This window comes from Mauremys mutica, chromosome 3 (genome assembly GCF_020497125.1).
Source record: "Mauremys mutica isolate MM-2020 ecotype Southern chromosome 3, ASM2049712v1, whole genome shotgun sequence".
Lineage (NCBI taxonomy): Eukaryota > Metazoa > Chordata > Testudines > Geoemydidae > Mauremys > Mauremys mutica.
This window is the reverse complement of record NC_059074.1, coordinates 175,103,096-175,123,783: the sequence shown is the minus strand read 5'-3', so window position 1 is coordinate 175,123,783 and position 20,688 is coordinate 175,103,096. Positions and strand designations below refer to the sequence as shown.

At 42.3% G+C, this 20,688-nt stretch overlaps 1 protein-coding gene across 2 annotated transcripts in view; it reads right to left on the bottom strand.

The window, feature by feature from the left end:
• The window catches only part of PRKCE (protein kinase C epsilon), a 534,912-nt gene that overhangs the window by 352,231 nt on the left and 161,993 nt on the right, over nt 1-20,688 (bottom strand). For both annotated transcript variants that reach the window (XM_045011041.1, XM_045011042.1), the window contains exon 2: nt 17,439-17,502. In XM_045011041.1, coding sequence (XP_044866976.1) covers nt 17,439-17,502 — 64 coding nt within the window. The remainder of the gene's footprint in view (nt 1-17,438; nt 17,503-20,688) is intronic.

The window sequence follows — 20,688 nt, the reverse complement described above, 5'->3', positions numbered from 1 at the left end:
ACGTATACAATTTCACAGCTTTTCCTACTTCAAATTACTAGTACCGTCTCAAAAAAGTAAAGAGTCTTGCAGTCCTACAAAAATCTATTTAAACTAAATTCTCTATCAATGATTTGCTCTCTTTGACATGTGTTTTGGCAAATAGCTAAGAGCTTGCCAAGGAAAGGTCACTGATCTTTGCCTGAAAAGCTTGGCCAGTGTTATATGGTAAGGGCCTATTACAAACATACAATGCTTTCCAGATGTTCCATCAACTAACTGGATATGATCCAAGGGAGGGCTGTAAATCTACAAAGAGATGCTTGTTACTAAAGCATTCACCATATAAAAATCAAAATATCTATAAACACCCTACGGAGTGCCTCTTTGCTGGGAAGGGGCTTGTAAGCACAAAAGGTCATACTGGACAACCTCATCTTATACCATATACTAAAGATGTGGCCCTTAGTACTGAAGATTTGTCCTCCTAACTAAAGGAGTTTGTCAGTTACCAAAGCCAACCTGTCTAGTGTTGACAGTGCTGATTGAAAAATGAACAGATAAAAGTGATATAGGAGTATGCATGACTATTTCTTAGCTCCACCTTTGATCCTCCTCCCTCTTCAGCTATTTATGCCTGTGTTAAAATGCCTGCTCTTGAATCACAGACTTAGTTTTTCCCGCAATGATTATCTACACACCAACCAACACCCAGTTACACTGGAGCACAAACAAGTCTCATAGGGCCAAATGTAACCCAGAATGCTGCTCTGAAGAGAACATAAGTGTGTTATTGTAGTTTAGAGCCTGAACTCTTAAATATTCTTCTTAGTACTTCAGATCAAAGGAAAGAGTCATCTCGTAGATTATGATGGAACTTTGTACAAAGTTTCCATCTTAGAACAAGTGACTGTCCAGCAGTCTAAATACTGTAGGGAATTATTCTTTGGTCAACATTAAAACTGATATTCAAAAGGAAAAACAGTTCCCTAGTCAAACTAGGGAGATGAGTGATGGGGTTTGGATGGGTGCAGGTTTCTTACACAGCTGTGCAGATGGTCATAACATAGGTCAAGGCTTGCAAGCACAGAGGAGAAAAAGCAAGACTGAAGAACTTTCATTCTTGAGATGTGTCCCCAACTACACACTTAAAATATTTTGCTGTAATCAAAATAAGACCTGAGAGTAAATGCATATTTGAAATTGATTTAATCTCCTGGGAGGAGAACACTTATCATGCAGTAGAAAGATAAGCACTCATCTGATTTCAAACATCTGTGGAAGTAGAGAAAGAATTGACAGGGATTTGAAGGGGATTTCAAATCCACATAGTCTCCTTATGTGAGCAAGAGTTGGGCTAGCTGTAACCCTAATAACGTGAGATTTGTAGAAGCGAGAATTGTGTGAGGTGAGTGGGAAAGAGGAAAAAAAAAAGGGGGGGGGGGAGTGCCAAAACCCGGGAAACTGGTAGAGATAATAAAGTATCTGACTTGCTGCACCCAACCTGAATGTGAGACCTCTGTTTTTCTCCGACACATCTATTTTTTATAACTTCAGATCTACCTTGGCTTGGAGAGATACTAGTTTTCTGATGCTGATGAAAGGAGTAAGTGAAATGAATACTCTGCCCCATTTTGCTCAGCTTGGCTCCAAAGGGGAAAATCTCTTCTCACCCTTGATAAACTGTGAAATGGCTTTTGAAAACAACAATTCTACTTACATTTGAAATTTGTGAGCCAACTAATGTTTGCTGTTATCCTGCAAAAACAAGGGACTGGCAGCATAGGAGCCTAAAGAAAGAAAATTGAAAACAATTCCATCCTACCTTCAAATCAGTTTAATTACAAACAAAAGTGTCAGGGCTATACCCTGACGTGTGGCTGAGTTCTGCTCATGGCAACTGAGGGGATGTGGGGGTGAAAGGTGTGTCTAAGTATGGGACCATTCTTCTGGCTGGATATTGACTTACACCTGGAGAGGGACTCGGAGTGCGGGGGCTAGAGCTCTGCATGGGACTATTTTTCAATCCCGCTCCCGTCCCATCCTGCAATACCCACTCTCACTCCCACTGATACCAGACACCTTTGTGTTCTTGGGGAACCAGGGTGCAGTATCCAGCCTGACTCATGAAAGACACCCCCCCGCAGCCTCTGCTTAAACCAAAACCCATCAGAGGAAAAACCTTGCAGAGAGCAGTGAAGGGCGTTGGGAGACACACCTCGACCCCTCCTGACAAGGGTGACAAGATTAAGACATCTCCATTAGCATACAGAATGGAGAGCAGAGACAACTCCCCTAGCCTCATCTGCATGAAAGATGGGACAGGAAGACCTCTCAATTTACATACAGAATGGAGAACGGAGAACAGAGAACCACACTGAATTCTGGGACCAGAAAAAGCAGGGAAGCACTGCATCATGGGAATCTCTGCTCCAGATGCGAATGACCCTATGTCTGCACACACCCAGCTCAGCAATTATCAGACCAATTCTAGTAATGAATCCTTAATTGATATCCAAATAGTGAAGCAGTCTAGTTGCATTGTGAGCTCCCTGGAAGAAAACACCACCCATAGCCAAGAGTGATCAGCTCCTATTGTCTAGTCTAAAGAAAACCCTTGAGTCATCAGCTTACCTATAAACAAATGTATTGTTCTCCCTTGAACCATTGTATTTTCTCTACAAAAATCCCTACTCACTGTCTAGTCAGGGTTCTGATGCTTAGATCCAAACTAGGCATCAGTTCCACTGGAACTCCATCTTCTCCTGGCTGATCGTACTGGGGACTCTGCCTGTCTCCAGCCCTCAGGACAGAGCTACCAGCATCACCTGGGAACTCCGATCAGTTCAAGCCTCATGGAGTGGGTGAGATCTCCCCGCCTCTTTCTCTCTCTCTGTTTTCCTTTCTACCTTAGGTATTAACCTTTAATAATGTAGGTTATGTTGGTTTAGCCCTCCTTGTGTAGTTATCACTATTATTCAATAAATAACTTTTATGGTTAAGTTGGTTGCTTCTCTCTCTCTTGCTGAACTTTACTCTTTTGTGTTTTTAGCTTCCCCCATTCATTCTACAGCAATGCTTCTTTTACCTAAGCTAAAGATCCCTGCAGCACCCAGAATACTGTGGGGTTTGCTCATCAAGTAGGTTACTGCCAGTACAATTGTGTTGTGAGAGTGGGGATAGGGACGTGCTGAATCTGGGATGCATAAGGATGACAGCTTGAAAGTGCTGCTTGACCCAGTCCATGGAGCCCAGGGGCATATAAGGAGAGTCAGCTTGTAAGTGCTGCTCCATCCAGCCCAGTGAATCCAGAGACATATAAGGGGTCAGCTTGACAGTGCTGATTGACCCGGTCCGCTCAGACTTGCTCTGTTAATGTATGTGTGGGTGGGTGTGTGCTCATCCAGTTCTGGAATTGGAGAAACCCAGCCCTGGGGAACCTAGGTCCTGCAGGATAGCTCCATTGGGAAGGGACTTGCAGAAGGGAGAAGTAGAGCTCCACATGAAAACACAAGTGACACAAGCAGTACGTTGATAGAATTACAGCATCTCCTTCTCCAGAACGGTAACCCGAATAAATGAGCATACCCCAAAGTAATGGGCAAATCTGGTAACACCACACACTCCCATATTGTTTCTTGCATTTTTATCTTGCTCCCACCTGCAAAAACCTTAGATACCACAAGAGAGACAGATTGTCTCATACTACTAAAAAAAAAGTTGGTTAATTGTGATTATTGATATATATATATATATATATAGGTGGTGAAACAATTAAAAAGTCATCACAATTAGGACACTAGGCTGGGACCCAGTGGAGTAGGGTGGGCCCAGGTCCCCGTATTGCCTCCCCCTCTGCCAACCTCATCCGTGAGGTGACAGCCTACCCACTTTAGGCCAAAGGGCCTTGTTTTATCTGCTGTCTGCCCCAGCCCGAAAGCTGGACCATAGACTGCTATTGTTCTGCCCCTCCCAGAACGTCAGAACCCTGACTCTTGATTGCTGTTGGCCCCTGCCAGAGAATTGGGCTAAAAATTGCCTATTTCTCTGCCCTGCCCAGAGGATCAGGGCCCTGACTGCATTGGTTGCTGCCTGCCCTAGCCAGAAGGCTGAGCTAAAGGCTGCTCCTTGCTCTGCCCTGCCCAGAGGACCAGAGCACCTGACTATATATGCTGTCTGTCCTACACGGGAGGCTAGGATAAATATTGATTGTTGTAGTGTGTTGGCTGTCGTCCCTCCCTCCGAGCCTGAACGGAGAGGGACGACAGCAAACACACTACACTACAATGTACAGGAAGATTAGGATTCCACACACTAGATGTCACAGGTAGATGACCCAAGACACCTTGGGTTATGAAAGGAAAGGGTCAGGGGGACTATGCAGTGAAACTATTAATGGACTTTGTGGTTCTTCATTTCATGTGTCCATTATAAGAATTGGATGGTTTGTTGTACATTACTAGTGTTACAGAATCAGCCTAGTACTTGAGCTACAAGTGGCAGAATCTCCCTAATGGGTCCTTCATCATAGGGAGAACTAGTACAATGAAGGAAGCTGTACCTACAGATGGAATAAAAGATTTCTATTCTAAAATCCCACTCTACTGATGGGAGCCAAACAGCTGCTGTTAGCCACAATGAAACACCTGCAGCTGAGGAGAGATCGGCCTGAGACAGGTCTTCATCTAAAGGGAAGATGCCACTGCCAAGACGGGTTGCGGGGGGATGGTGTTAAAGTTCTATCTTGGTGGGAGAGCTATACAGATGGAATAAAGCATGGTTTATTTCTTTGTCTGTAATTTATAGTTGTTGAGAAACTGAGAAATCCTGCTAGAAAAAGTAGAGCTGGTCTATGAATTATCACGACAGCTTTTTCCCTCCGTCCCCCAGCCCTCCACACTAACCCTCTGTCTAGTTGCAAGTTATCTAACCAGCAACCATGTTCTGGAAATTCAGACTTAGTGCCAGCATTCTTTTGCAGCCCACCTCCATTCTCTAATCACAGTAGCAAGCATCTGGCTATGAAGCATAATGTAATGCCAGCCTGAAGAATTTCAAGGGAACAGATATGTTAAGACAAACCACCACTGATTTGGAGTGACATTCACAGATCACAAGATTTTGATAAGTCTCCACATTCAGGCACAATTCTGAACACTAAGGGTATGTCTACACTACAAAATTAGGTCGATTTAATAGAAGTTGAATTTTTAGAAATCGATTTGATTCAGTCGATTGGGTGTGTCCCCACTAAGCACATTATGTCGGCGGTGTGCGTCCACAGTACCGAGACTAGCGTCAACTTTCGGAGCATTGCACTGTGGTAGCTATCCCACAGTTCCCACAGTCTCTGCCGCCCATTGGAATTCTGGGTTGAGCTCCCAATGCCTGATGGGGCAAAAACATTGTCGCGGGTAGTTCTGGGTACATGTCGTCATGCCCTCCCTCTGTGAAACAACGGCAAAAAATCATCTCTCGCCTTTTTTCCTGGGTTACCCATGCAGATGACATACCATGGCAAGCACAGAGCCTGCTCAGCTCACTGTCACCGTATGTCTCCTGGGTGCTGCTGGCCAACGCGGTACTGCAGTGCTACACACTGCGGATGGCAGACGGTACAATAGGATTGCTAGCCATTGTCATCATCCCGTGGGTGTTCCTTGCTGACCTCGGTTAGGTTGGTCGGGGGTACCTGTGCAGACATGGGTGCTCCTGGCCGGCCTCGGTGAGGTCGGTCGGGAGCACCTGGACAAAAATGGGAATGATTCCAGGTCATTCTCTTCTTCAAGATTCGTCTAATGGAGATTCAGTTCTGTCTGGAATATCATGTGAGCTGGAGGCTTCTGCCTCAGGTTGCTCTCCCAGTCAGCAGCACTGGAAGCCTGGAAATGAAATCTTAATCTTGTGTGTGATTGTGTGAAAAGGCAATTACCTAATATGAACTCAGGCATCTGATGATGATAATTAATCATCACAACTTACTGTGCTTAATGCAAAGAAATGTGGTTCTGGATAGTTCTTATTTAGAATGCTATTATAAGCCATTCATAATGATACAGTCAGAAAAATAACTGAGTGTCCCCTCAAGTCTGTTCTCGGAATCATTCTATAGTTACTGGCCCACATGCCAAAATGGTGGTGTGAAACTCACATAGTGGTGCAAGCCACCATACGTATCTGTACATTGGTGTAATTTACATGGCAAGGAGGTGGAAGAGGAAAGCTGTAGCAAATAAAAAGCAAGAACTACGTAAAAAATAGGTGAGTCTTCCCTTTCAAGCCATATAAAGTCTACTTTGTTGAAGAGGGATTTAACCATTGTTTGGCCAAAGTGCGTCTCTTATCCCTTTCTATGACCATTTGTTATGATAGTTTATAAACTGACTCACCCACCTTGTCTCACTGTGTTACCATGAATTCTTGGATGAAAGTTTTAAACTTTCATTGCATCTCTGAAATTGGTTCAAGAGAGTCAGGGAGACGACACTGGAGCTCTTATATCTCATTTCTGATATTAAAAAACTCAGTCACAAGTTTTATAAGCACAAGAGGTAGATCAAAAACCCCACTGTAATAGCTCAATGAAATAATCAATGGATGTCATAGACTCATAGAATCATAAAAATGGAAGGGGCCTTGAGAGGTCATCTAGTCCAGTCCCCTGCACTCATGGCAGGACTAAGTATTATCTAGACCATCCCTGACAGGTGTTTGTCTAACCTGCTCTTAAAAATTTCCAATGATGGAGATTCCACAACCTTCCTAGGCAAATTATTCCAGTGCTTAACCGCCCTGATAGGTGTACTTCACTCGAGAAATAAACTCTACACTGCAGCCAAACCAAGTTAATATGGAAAATCAGTATGACTTTGGACAACAGCCAAGGAAATAAAAGAATAAGGTACCTTATCTCAAAAGATTCTTCCCTTCAACAGAATAGAAAGAATGAATGGAAATACCCTTCTCTGCTAGCCATTGACCCCATTAATGATAAATGTTAGCAGGAGTTAAAGGTTGTAACACAAGCTATTCTGGCTGAAAGTCATCTATACCACATGCACATACACAACAGTTAACATGAACGTTCTTCTTGTAAGACATTGGCATGATATATACCAAGAAGCCATGCTAGAACTAGGTGCAGTACAACAAAAGAATATGGGAAGAGTATTAGGAAACTTCTTCCTGCTGACTTCTTGCTGGTGACTCCTTATAAAAATAGGTCTGTTGTAAGTCTTTTCTTTCAGTGAGTTTATTTTTTCATATTTATTCCTTTATTGGATATTCAATTAATAAAGGAGACACTAATGTGCCATGCAGCATTAAAATAAAGCATCCTGGAGCAGTAACAATGACAACACATTTTTAACTCGAATGTCTATTAGTTGTTTACGGAACACTTTTGCTGTGCTTGTTTTTTGTCCATGCATCTTTCGTGATAAGTGTCTGTTACAGCTCCATTTTGTTTCTTACAGCTGTCCCCTTACTCCATTTTGTTCTTGTTCTCCTCTGTGGCCGCCCCTCCCTGGCTGTTAAGTTGTTTACCAGGGCCTCTGCCCTTCTCGAAGGGAGGGCCCCTTAAGTTGTTCAACAAAAGCCATTGCCCTTCTCAAAGGGATGGCCACTTGTGCTAAGTGGGACCACTGCCCTGTTCAAAGGGTTAGTCCTGTTATCACCTTGTTAAAACCTGGGCTTGGTGTAGGGTAGGCTCTGTCCAGAGCTGCAAGACCTATTGTGTTTTTAAGATCCTGGGCATGAGTCATACCTCTGGGCTCAGGGCTAGTCCAAACATGCCTCTGTGGCTACCTGCAGTTTTTCCCTGCCTGCTCTCCTCCCTGTGAGAAGGGGAACCAATCAGAGTTACTGGCAGGAAGCTGCCAGGGTTTGCCTTTAAAAACAGACATTTTTTGAACAGACTTCAGAAAGGTTCTTGCATTGCTGCCTGGTCTGATCAACCAGGGGTTCTGGGGGTCCTTTCTCTGCTCTCGTTTTATTTTTGAGCGTACCCCTGTTTTTGAAACCCCCCGTCCCCACGAACAACAAATTTTGCCTGGAGATCTCCTGATTATTGTGAACGAATTGAGCCCTCTCTGCATCCTCTGATGATGCTGCTGCTGCTGTGCCTGCTTCTGCCTCTGCTGCTGCTGCCTTGTGGGATGGTAAGAATCCCTTTGTGAAACTTTCTATACTTTTATTTTATTATTTTAGCTGCTGGCTCTGTCTCCCCAGCACTCAGACTCAAGCTAAACCTTGGTCTGTGTCCTAAAACCTCTCTCTTAAACCCCGTGGCACTCTGCCACTAAAAGTAAGTTGGTGCTGCTGCTAAGCTCTGCTCCTGTGGGCTTTGCCCTGGACTCACAGTTTTCAGCTGTATCCACTGCTGCAGCCACCTCCCTTGGCTTCCTTGGGGGCTGTATTCTGGGGCACATACCACTCTGCCCTCTGTAACTTCCCCATAGCATAAGGTGCACCATAGATTTTGTTTCTTTAGTTTAATAAGTCATAGTTTGTTAAGATTGTAAAGCTTGTAAGTCTCACCTGCCTTGCTATAGTTCGTTGTTTTGTTGCTCCATATAGCTGCTTGTTGCAGTTTGCTTAGAATTGTGATATTTGTTGTTTTGCCTAGTCATTGGTTAAGATAGATTTAAAAAGTCATTGCCTGATTGTATTCTGTACCTGTTTTGTTACTTTGTAGAAGCTGCTTGTCATTTTATATAAGTTTGATTAAGTTAGAGGATAGATAAGGTTCTTGCTGTTCCAATCTCCCCCTCTGAACTTCCCAAACCCCTTGCTGCTTTTTTCCCCTGTGTCTGCATCAACCTCTGAACTTCCCAAATCCCTTGCTGCTTTTTTCCCCTGTGTCTGCATCACCCTCTGAATTTCCCAAACTCCTTGATGCTTTCTCCCCCACGTCTGCATCACCATCTGAACTTCCCAACCCCCCCCCCCCCAACACACACTGCTCTGTTGTCCTTACCTCGCAGGGCTTCAGAGTCTCTCGCTGCTTGCAGCTGCATCTCTCATCAGTTGCCACTATCATTCCCCCCCCTCCTGTTTCTTGACCCAGCCTTTGGGTACACTCTTGCTATCATAGCCTCACAAATTAAGTCTACACTGCATAATTTCACTTATCACCCATATTGTATTATTGCACTGTGATTCACATATTAATTCCACCTTTCTGATATACTTTGTATTTGCATTAATACTATTGTGTTACATTGTGTATAAGGCCACCTACCACTTAATACATTCTATCTAAGATTGTTGACCATTCTATATAGAAGCTACTATTTTATTTTGCATTTCCTTTTGGTATGTTTTACATTCCACATTGTATCTAAAGCTGTTCCTATATAAAGTTGAGTTGCTTATTAACTGTACTGTATCCCACTGTGCTAAACCCCACTTACTGTACCCCACTGTTAGAACTCCCTACACTGTTCAATAAGAAACACCCGCCCCACCATCATTGTCTATTGTAAACACCCTATACACCCCATCCCATCGTATTTCATTGTTAAATTCTCACCACTCCCTTTTTCCTTTAATAAAGAAATTAATTTGCACCCCACCCGTGTGGTAATTGCTCCCCAAGATCCCATATACCTGCAGGCAGGGACAATAAGCTACAATAGTACTGCAGCTTCTGACTCGACACTTCAATATGTACAAATATTTCTCTGCTTTAGGAAGTTTCCACTACCACCATTGTATTAATTCATCAGACTCTCAGGGATTTCAATCTCTTCAGCCAGAGATGAACCTACTATAAGGGGGATGCCCAACCAGTTGGAAAACTGTACTCAGAATAATTATCAGTGGTTCACGGTCAAGATGAAAGGGCATATTGATTGGGGTTCCGCAGGGATCTCTCCTGGGTCTGGTTTAATATCTTCATAAATGATTTGGATAATGCCATAGAGAGTACACTTCCAAAGTTTGTGGATGATACCAAGTTAGGAGGGGTTGCAAGAGCATTGGGGAACAGGATCAGAATTCAAAATGATCTGAACAAACTGGAGAAATGATCTTAAATAAACAGGATGAAATTCAATAAGGTCAGATACAAAATACTACACTTAGGAAGGAATAATCTATTGCACAAATACCAACTAGGAAATGACTGCCTATGAAGGAGTACTGCAGAAAAAGGACCTGGCGGTTATTAGTGGATCACAACCTAATTATAAGTCAGCCATGTAATACTGTTAAAAGCAAACAGCACTCTGGGATATATTAGCAGGATTGTTGTACACAAGAAGTAATTCTTCTAGTCTATTCAACACTTATAAGGTCTCAATTGGGGTTCTTAGGGAAAGATGTGGACAAGTTGGAGAAAGTCCATAAGAGAGCAACAAAATTATTAAAGTTCTGGAAAACACGAGGAAATATTGAAAAAATTAGGTCTGGTTAGGCTGGAGAACAGAAAACTGAAGGGGGACATAACAGGTTTTCAAGTACACAAAAGGTTGTTACAAAGAGCAGGATGATGAAATGTTCTCTTATCTACTGAGGACAGGACAAGAAGTGATGGGCTTAAATTGCAACAAGGGCGGTTTAGGATGGACATTAGGAAAAACTTCCTAACTGTCACAGTAGTTAAGCACTGGAACAAATTGCCTAGGGAGGTTGTGGAATCTCCATCACTGGAGATTTTTAAGAGCAGGTTGGACAAATACGTGTCAGGGATGGTCTAGATAATACTTAGTCCTGTCTCAGTCCAGGGGTCTGGACTAGGTGACCTACTGAGGTCCCTTCTAGTCCTACATTTCTATGATTTTGACTTTGAACATGTCAAGTTCCCTTGATTTCATGGAAAAATGGAGAACCAATACAAGATGAACACCTGAGAGGGCAGATTTTGGGCCTCTGAATGTAACGAACTGTCTGGAAAGTTCTTTTAATACATGGTTTGAAGTTTCTCTCCAAGGGAATGAAATTAATTCCAAGCCTGTAAGGCCCACTCCCTAATCACATGAGCAGTCCCATTGAGGTCAGTGAGTAAAAGCTACTCCCACAAGTTAAGAGTTGCAGGATTCATGCCTGTACCTTTATCTATGACATAATATGAACTATTACATAATTAATCCTTCTGCCTTACAGAGTACTTTTCTCTCTTTCAGGTACTTCACTTTATTGCTCACAGAGACAGATACAGCAGCCAATTAGTGCTTAGATCTGGGGGGGAGGGTGGGGAAGGAGGGAGGAGTATCGTGCCACATAGAAGCTGGCCATTTTTTATTTACCTGCAACGGGCCTTTCCCCTTAAATTTTAAAAGTGGTAAAGATGACTTCCAATAACAGCAAATGTTTTCCTAAAACCCTGTGTAATTCTTTGCAAATGTAGGGGTTAGTGTATTAGGTCAGAACTCCTGCCAAGGTTCTCTTGTTCTACTTGGCAACGCTTTCAAGACAAAGCTGTTCTTTTAAGCTGTAACCTGAGAATATGCCTTACCACTCAAAAACATAATGAATTTGCAATTAGAACTGAGGCCCTTAATCTTGTGCATGTATCTTCTCAAAGATCCCTAGAACAAATGAGGTAAGAGAGAAGTAGAAAAGACATATGGGCAGAGGAAAATCCCTAGAAAGCACTTTTAATATCAAATACAAGCCACTTCAAAGCAGGTTCTTTGAAGGCTGTAAGGTTCACTCAACATAACCAGTCCCACTAATGCTTTTCTAACTCCAGTGTGTCAGCACTGCCAGTACAGCCCCTGCATCAAATCCAGAGTGGGTGCAAGCAAGGTGCAACTCTGCTTACACCTGAACTGAAACAGGCCTTTGTTGTTCTGAGCTCCAAGATAAGACAATCTGAACTACAATTGGCATGCAAAAGTGTTTTAAATTTTTTTATTTGACTCCTATGCGTTAAAGTTTATATGGAGAAGTCTAGATTAGGGAACCCTTTCTGGCACTGCCTTAATCTCCAAAAAGAGCTTTGTCATTTGCAGGCCATTTGATAAAAGAGATTCAGCCTCTCTATTTCTCTTGTATGTTTTATACACTGAACCCGAGAAGGGCTTAATATACTTGGAACCCAATCTTGCAAAGACTTACGCGCACGTACACTGTGAGTAGTCCTGTCCTATTGTCTTTAACGGGACTACTCATGGTGTGTTTAAGCACATGCATAAATCTTTGCAGTATCAGGGCCCAACACTATAAAATGTAATATCTTCACACACTGATACCTGTGTTATAAATAGCCCACATGTATTTAGTAACTATGTGGAAAAGGACTTGATGTTCCATGCCATGAGCCAAAATGACATCTAAAAATAAACTTTTCACCCTCCAAATTTGTGTATGCACTAAATACTGTATGGTACAAACACAACCACTTGCATATGCAAGTGGCATTTAGGTGCCCAGCTATGCATTTTGCAGACCTAAGTGGAGGACTGGTTTTGAAAGCACAATGTACCAATTTTGCTGCTAGACAGACACAAGCCTGTGAAAATATGGACCTCTGTGCCACAATGTAGTGTCCACTCAGCATTTTATCCTAAACTCTTCTGTCCAGATTGCTCCCACTGCAATTTGCAACAGTTCATTTCATCAAGGGCAGAGCTTGTTCTCTGCCTCTCCCGCTCCCGACGCCCGCTCCAGTGCAGAATGGATATATGGTTCAGATGCCAAAAGCTGCAAGTCTCAGGAGCAGCACTGTCGACCTCAAATGTTCAGAACTTATGAGCAGGCCCTAGACAACATGATTATCTTAAAAATCATAAGATTGTAAACAAATTATCTATAAATTTGGGAATCTTTGTATTTGCCTCCTGATTTCTGAGGCGTTAGGGCTCATAATTTCAAGCTTTTTTCTGCAACTATGAGGTCTAGACATTTTTTTTTTAAATGAAAGCAGAGATTCTCAGACAACAACATGATTCCAGGAGATGGGGCTTTAAGGAAAAAAACACTGAATACCTCAAAACCTGCAGTAAAACTATGAGATTAACTGGAGGTGAGTCCAAATGCCTTCTTCATCACTTCTCTGGTGGAGCAGCACTGGCAGAACTCCCCTGCTCTAAAAGATGTTTCTCAATGCAGAAAGGGGGCATATAAAAGAGTCAATAAAACCTCTGGCTGTAATAACTTTTATGTAGATTCCCAGCTTGTCTCTGGAATAGGCGAGGAATCCAAGTAGCAATGCCAGCGCACACAGTCCCTTGCCCCAGCACTTCTCCCAATGGCAGCCTGGTCCCCAACTCCTGATATGAAGTTTCTATCTATAGTTGGACCTCCACAACGTCCAATGACAACAGTGGAGAAGAGGCCAAAACTCCTTCTCATGGCCTCAGCTAGGGATCTGCCATGTTTTCAACTCCTCTATCCACAAAGGGGGAAGGAGTGATTGAAGCCCGTAAATTCCTTGATTTTGTTGTGGGTGAGGCAGAGCGGTGTTATGGAAATTGCCAGAACCATAAGATTGACTGTTACCGGTACTGTGCCATACCAAAGCAAGAAGCATATGGGGGGAAAACAAGCTAATGATTGGAATTCACTTTGCAGGACAATTAGATTTTTGTGGGTCCAGGATGGAACTAAAAATGATGTTTAGGAAAAGGAGTCTTGGTGGTGTAATGGGTTATAATGCACTAGCCTTTCATCTCCAGGGACTGGAGTTGAAAACCAAGGTTTCTGGTTACAAATAAGATCAAGTTTGCTAGTCTCATTCTTTTCAAAATACACCTCTACCCTGATATAACGTGACCTGATATAACATGAATTCGGATATAACGCGGTAAAGCAGTGCTCCGGGGGGGAGCGGGGGGTGTGAGACTGCACACTCCGGCGGATCAAAGCAAGTTCGATATAACGCGGTTTCACCTATAACGCAGTAAGATTTTTTGGCTCCCAAGGACAGCATTATATTGGGGTAGAGGTGTATATGACAGTATTCTACTGTAATAGCCCATAACATGGCCTGATCACTACTGTGAGATGTGTTTTAGACCAGTACTGTAGGACAGTGTATAACTTGCCTATGGAGAAATCCACAACCTTTCTATAACTTTCTAGAATCTTTTTATAGTAGAGCTGTCAATCAATTGCAGTTAATTTCACGCAATTAACTCAAAAAAATTAATGATGATTTAAAAAATGAATCATGATTAATCGCACTGTTAAATAATAGAATACCAATTGAAATGTATTAAATATTTTTTATGTTTTTCTACATTTTCAAATATGTAGATTTTAATTACAACACAGAATACAAAGTGTAGAGTGCTCACTTTATATTATTTTTATTACAAATATTTGCACTCTAAAAATGATAAACAAAAGAAATAGTATTTCTCAATTCACTTCAAACAAGTACTGTGGTGCAATCTCTTTATCATGAAAGTGCAACTTACAAATGTAGGGTTTCTTTGTTACATAACTGCACTCAAAAACAAAACAATGTAAAACTTTAGTGCCTACAAGTCCACTCAGTCCCACTTCTTGCTCAGCCAATTGCTAAGAGAAACAAGTTTGTTTACATTTGCAGGAGATAATGCTGCCCACTTATTAATTGCCAGACAGATAATTCTGCCCACTTCTCAGTTACAATGTCACCTGAAAGTGAGAACAGGCATTCGCATGGTACTGCTGTAGCTTGCGTCGCAAGATATTTACGTGCCAGATGCACTAAAGAGTCATATGCGTCTTTGTGCTTTCGGCCATCTTTCCAGAGGACATCTTTCCATGCTGTTGACACTCGTTAAAAAAAAAATGCATTAATTAATTTTGTGACTGAACGCCTTGGGGGAAAAACTGTGTTTCCTGCTCTATTTTAACCGCATTCTGCCATACATTTCACGTTATAGTAGTCTCGGATGATGACTCAGCACATGTTCATTTTAAGAACACTTTCATTGCAGATTTGACAAAACGCAAAGAAGGTACCAATGTGAGATTTCTAAAGATAGATGCAGCAGTCAATCCAAGATTTAAGAATCTCAAGTGCCTTCCAAAATCTGAGAGGGATGAGGTGTGGAGCATGCTTTCAGAAGTCTTAAAAGAGCAACACTCTGATGCGGAAACTACAGAACCCGAACCACCAAAAAAGACCTTCAACCTTCTGCTGGTGGCATCTGACTCAGATGATGAAAATGAACATGCGTCGGTCTGCACTGCTTTAGATCGTTATCAAGCAGAACCCGTCATCAGCATGGACGTATGTCCCCTGGAATAGCGGTTGAAGCATGAAGGTACATATGAATCTTTAGCGCATCTGGCATGTAAATATCTTGCGATGCCAGCTACAACAGTGCCACACAAACACCTGATCTCACTTTCAGGGGACCTTGTAAACAAGAAGCAGGCAGCATTATCTTCTGCAAATGTAAACAAACTTGTTTGTCTGAGTGATTGGCTGAACAGGAAGTAGGACTGATTGGACTTGTAGCTCTACAGTTTTACATTATTTTATTTTTAAATGCAGGGTTTTTTGTACATAATTCTACATTTCTAAGTTCAACTTTCATGATAAAGAGATTGCACTACAGTACTTGTATTAGGTGAATTGAAAAATACGATTTCTTTTGTTTTTTACAGTGCAAATATTTGTAATAAAAATAAATATAAAGTGAGCACTGTACACTTTGTATTCTGTGTTGTAATTGAAATCAATATATTTGAAAATGTAGAAAACGTCCAAAAATATTTAAATAAATGGTATTCTATTATTGCTTAACAGCATGATTAATCGTGATTAATTTTTTTAATCTCTTGACAGCCTTATTTTAAAGTCTATACGAGAAATGTATATACTTATGTAATTCTGTAGGATCGTTTAAAGATAATAGAATTTCACAAAAAATGATAAACTCTGTACAATTATTTTTGCTATAGAATTCTATTAGCTTCATCTCTATTATATTCTGTGCACCTCTCCAAAAGGATTTTCTTTTTTCCTAAGGATTTAAAGAGCCTAGGGACATCCATTCACATAAAAAAGAAAACCAAAATCCAATGGCAATTCGGCACCACTGGCAGTGTGTGATAAAGGATTGAAATAGCGAGGTTGTTGCTAGGCAGAATTAAGATCTTATTAATGAACTGCAAATGGAAACTTTGAAGAACATCTGCATACACCATGATGGACTGTTAGATCCTTATTTCTATGAGCTCTAAACTTGACACAGCAATTAAAAAGAAGAAAAAAATATGGCTATTTGTACTAACATGAAATTTGTTCCACATACTGCAGACACTGGATAATCAATCTATGAGAGTAAAACAACAAAGCAGATTGTCTTACAACTTTTCGAGGCATGAGTGAGAATTGCTTAGGGGGCATGTGTTTGTTATTAAAGCATCATGTATGCAGTTTATATGTAAGAATGAAGGGTGTGAAGAATGCCCTATGTGGCCACAGGAGTGTAAGAACAGCTGTAAGCAATACGTTTTTAAAAAAAATAAGGCAAAAGCACAGTATGTGCTTGTGCAACTTCTAGCAACTACCCATGGACATCAATTATTCCTTTTTGAACACCAAAATGACACATGCAAAACATTCTTCTGTTGATCTCTTAAGTGATCCAGGCAAAACAACTGTAGCTTACTCCTGTTCCGCATTTCTCCTCCTGCCAGGGCCCTCATGAATTTGCATTGAGTAATCTGACCCAACAGACACTGTTTAGATAGGCTGCATTACACGTAACTATTCAAAAGAACACAGCTTAAACTGACTCACCAAAAAAGACCCCATGCCACCAAATACACTTCAGCAGCTAAAATCTTGATAAAGAGCATGTTTGAGACGATACAGAGAAGAGCTTTGGGACTCTTAATTGTTTGGACTGTTGTAAATTAGTTTCATACCATATATGACCCGATCCTGCCCCCACTGAAGCCGCTGGCAGTATCTCTAGCAAAAACAGTTGCTGAGGAGTACCTTTAATTGCCACGGAATACCCATCTTCCTGATTTCTAGGGTTTTCCCCAAGCCAATATGCAAGTACTGTATTACCAAATACAAACCACTACTCTTCTATTATGAAAATATTTTGCTTATGCACTTTGCTTGGAAAGGGAATACTTTAGTGGAGAAAATACTAATAATTTAGTATGATGAAACACTTGATGTGTATAACATCTATTTCTACAAATTTAACAGTTAGTGTCAGGTTTATAGCACATTTTTCCCCCAAACCAGACAAATTAGTACTTGGAAATAAATTCCAGGTATATTAAACAGCTCTAAGCTACTGCATCTTGGTTACTATCTTATTTATTTTTTTATTGTTGTCTGTGTATAATTCCAGGACTACCATGGACTGCTATTCCTTAGAGGTACAACAAAATATACTTTATTAAGATAACATTTTCTTTTTAACCTGAGCTTGTGCAGATTAGTTAAGTAATACTGCAATACACGGTTTTCCCAACAACATTTGCATGATAGAGCTTTTTAAAAAGCACCATTCATGGGAGGAACAAGATAAAATATCGAAAGGTCTTACCTTCACCTGATGAGCCTGAAAGATCTATGATGACATATACTCTTCCTTCGGGCTCCAAGTCAATCTGTAATTGAGAAGAGAATGAAACACTTAGACTGGTGTTCCCTTAATGAGCTCCTGTGTGCACCATTAATAAAAAGTTTCCACTGATTCTTAAACCTGAAGGGAAAGGTCCCCAAACTGTGGGGCGCATAACGTTCGGGGGGGGGGGGCCGGTGTGGCCCAGGCCAGCCTCTCCACGTGGCAGGGAGGGAGCGCCACCCAGGCCTGCTCTGCTGTAGCCCCGCCCCCAGCTGTGGTCCTCGCTCCTGGCCCTGTGCTCCTGGCCTTGGCTTGGGGGTGGGGAGTGCGCAGACCGGGATAAGGGGGGGCGCGACCCTGAAAAGTTTGGCAATCCCTGCCCCAAGGCATGTCACTGTTCACAGAGCAAGTATCATGCTCTCACTAAACCCGGCCCCGCAAAGAGCTAAGCACCTGTAGGAGGTGCTAAGCAACCTCAACTCCCACTGCAGTCAAGGGGCCTCCACACCCTGCAGGATCAGTCCTGCTTCCGTTTTATAAATCCAGGAAGCTGCCTCAGTACAGTAATAAGCTTTGCAGAGGTGTAAGGAAGCCGGTCCGGTCCTGCGGGCAGCCCAGGGCCCTTTAAATCCCGGCCATGGCACCGGCGGCCGGGCTGGGGCCAGGATTTAAAGGGCTCAGAGCTCCCCGCCGCTGCGGGCAGCCCAGAGCCCTTTAAATCCCGCCCGTGACTCTGGCGGCCGGGCTGGGGCCGGATTTAAAGGGCTCAGGGCTTCCCGCGGCTGCGGGCAGCCCAGAGCCCTTCAAATCCCGGCTGTGGGATTTAAAAGTTCTTAAAAGAAGATCTGATTGGCTCTAGATATTGGAAGGCGTAGGTTTAGACAGATACCACAATGATGAATGCAGTATAAATGCCTAGACAGATAATATATTGCACTGTACATTTCATCATCGACTCTGAATTTCACTAATTGTGTGTGATTAACTGACTCCCAGAACATTACACTGACAGCTTTTGTGATTTAAATCTCTTTAAAAGTTTCAGGAAAAGTTAAGGAAAGAGAAATATGTCTCCTTTAAGTATATGAACACACAGCATAACTACAGGTTTCAGAGTGGTAGCCATGTTAGTCTGTATCAGCAAAAAGAATGAGGAGTACTTGTGGCACCTTAGAGACTAACAAATTTATTTGGGCATAAGCTTTCGTGGCTCTTCCATTGAAATCTGAGTGGAATGCTGCACAGTGTTTGGAAGCAGCGCATTATGGGCTATATTTCACCTTCTTCCTACCTGACTGTGCAAGACTGCACCAACACCTACCTGCATGGCCATTGAGGACCTACTGGGATCACAGAGATGCATGCACAAGACAACTCCCCACAAGCACGTGAGAGGAGCGGAGTGGGGAGTAGGTGAAGATGGCACCTTTCCCACCATGTACTTGCAAGGAATGGAGAGCAGGAGGAGGGGATTAAGTGTCATTGTGACACTTCTTACTCCCTAATCCAGCAGAAGTTCAATGCCTTCCTGAGGTGACAACTATCCACTGCCCCAGACCTTGGGCATCAGTTCCCAATCTATATCTGCTGAAGTGGGAAAAGGGTTAGTGCTTAAGACCCATAAGTGCTTGGAACTTTGTTTTCCTAAAGTCATACATTTTGGCTACTAAAAACACTAAAAACTGCATCTCAGGTCACTAATAATGCATTACATTAGAATCTTGCTAATTCACTTCTTGCTAATGACTAGAAGATAATGGTCTCCTGATCTTTGCAAATTAGCAAGGAAGTGAATACACACAACAACAAAGCTAGGATCACAAAATGTACTTTGCTCATTAATTTTGACAACTACAGTTTAGGTTGAATTATTTATGATAATATCTCACTCTCTTAGATATAGGAAATTTCACTATATCATGCTGGGTTTGAATCTTTGCTCAGATGTGGGGAGAAAGAGACAGTTTGGTTGAGGATTAAGTGGTGTGCAGATTCACAAGGTTCTATGATATTGCAGAGGGCGTAGAGGGAAAGTCACAACAATGGTTAAAACATAATTTTCTTCACATTTTGGGAGAAAATTTCTCATTCAGGCTAAGAAGTGGGATGAGTAGCGGGTAACGTTTTTGTTGTAAACTGAAAAACAAAGGAATCTCTGGCAGTGCAGAGGGAGCAGCGACTGCATTTAATTCCCCAGCTCAGGGGGATACATTGAAGTGGCCCAGAGCACACTGTGCTCTGATATCCCCAGCTGGAGGACAGTCCCTCGGGGACCATGCCAGATGGTGTAAGTTAGAGCAGCCTTAACAGGCTCCTTCTGTTTCCAACCTTTTATCCTCACCTATAAGGCCCTTCAAAACAAGGGAACCTCTCACTGCACTTCTGTTCTTGTCTCTTATTGGGTCACCCCTGCGTCCTTCACTCTGCCAATAACACCCACCTAGTCCATCCGATAGCTTTTCACACAAATGTTTCTGCAAAAAGAACAGGAGTACTTGTGGCACCTTAGAGACTAACACATTTATTTAAGCGTAAGCTTTCATGGGCTACAGCCCACTTCATCGGATGCATGCAGTGGAAAATACAGTAGGAAGATTATATATATATATATACACAGAGAACATGAAACAATGGGTGTTACCATACACACTCTAATGAGAGTGATCAGTTAAGGTGAGCTATTACCAGCAGGAGAGAAAAAAACTTTTTGTAGTGGTAATCAAAATGGTGCATTTGCAGCAGTTGACAAGAAGTTGTGAGGAACGGCGTGGGGGGGGGGATAAACATGGGGAAATAGTTTTACTTTGTGTAATGACCCATCCACTCCCAGTCTTTATTTAAGCCTACTTTCCCTAACGCCCTTGCCCTACTTGCGCTACACTGATGACATCTTCATCATCTGGACCCATGGAAAAGAAGCCCTTGAGGAATTCCACCATGATTTCAACAATTTCCACCCCACCATCAACCTCAGCCTGAACCAGTCCACACAAGAGATCCAATTCCTGGACACTACAGTGCTAATAAGCGATGGTCACATAAACACCACCCTATACTGGAAACCTGCTGACCGCTATACTTACCTACATGCCTCCAGCTTCTATCCAGACCACACCACACGATCCATTGTCTACAGCCAAGCTCTACGATACAATCACATTTGCTCCAACCCCTCAGAAAGACACAAACACCCACAGAATCTCTATCAAGCGTTCTTGCAACTACAATA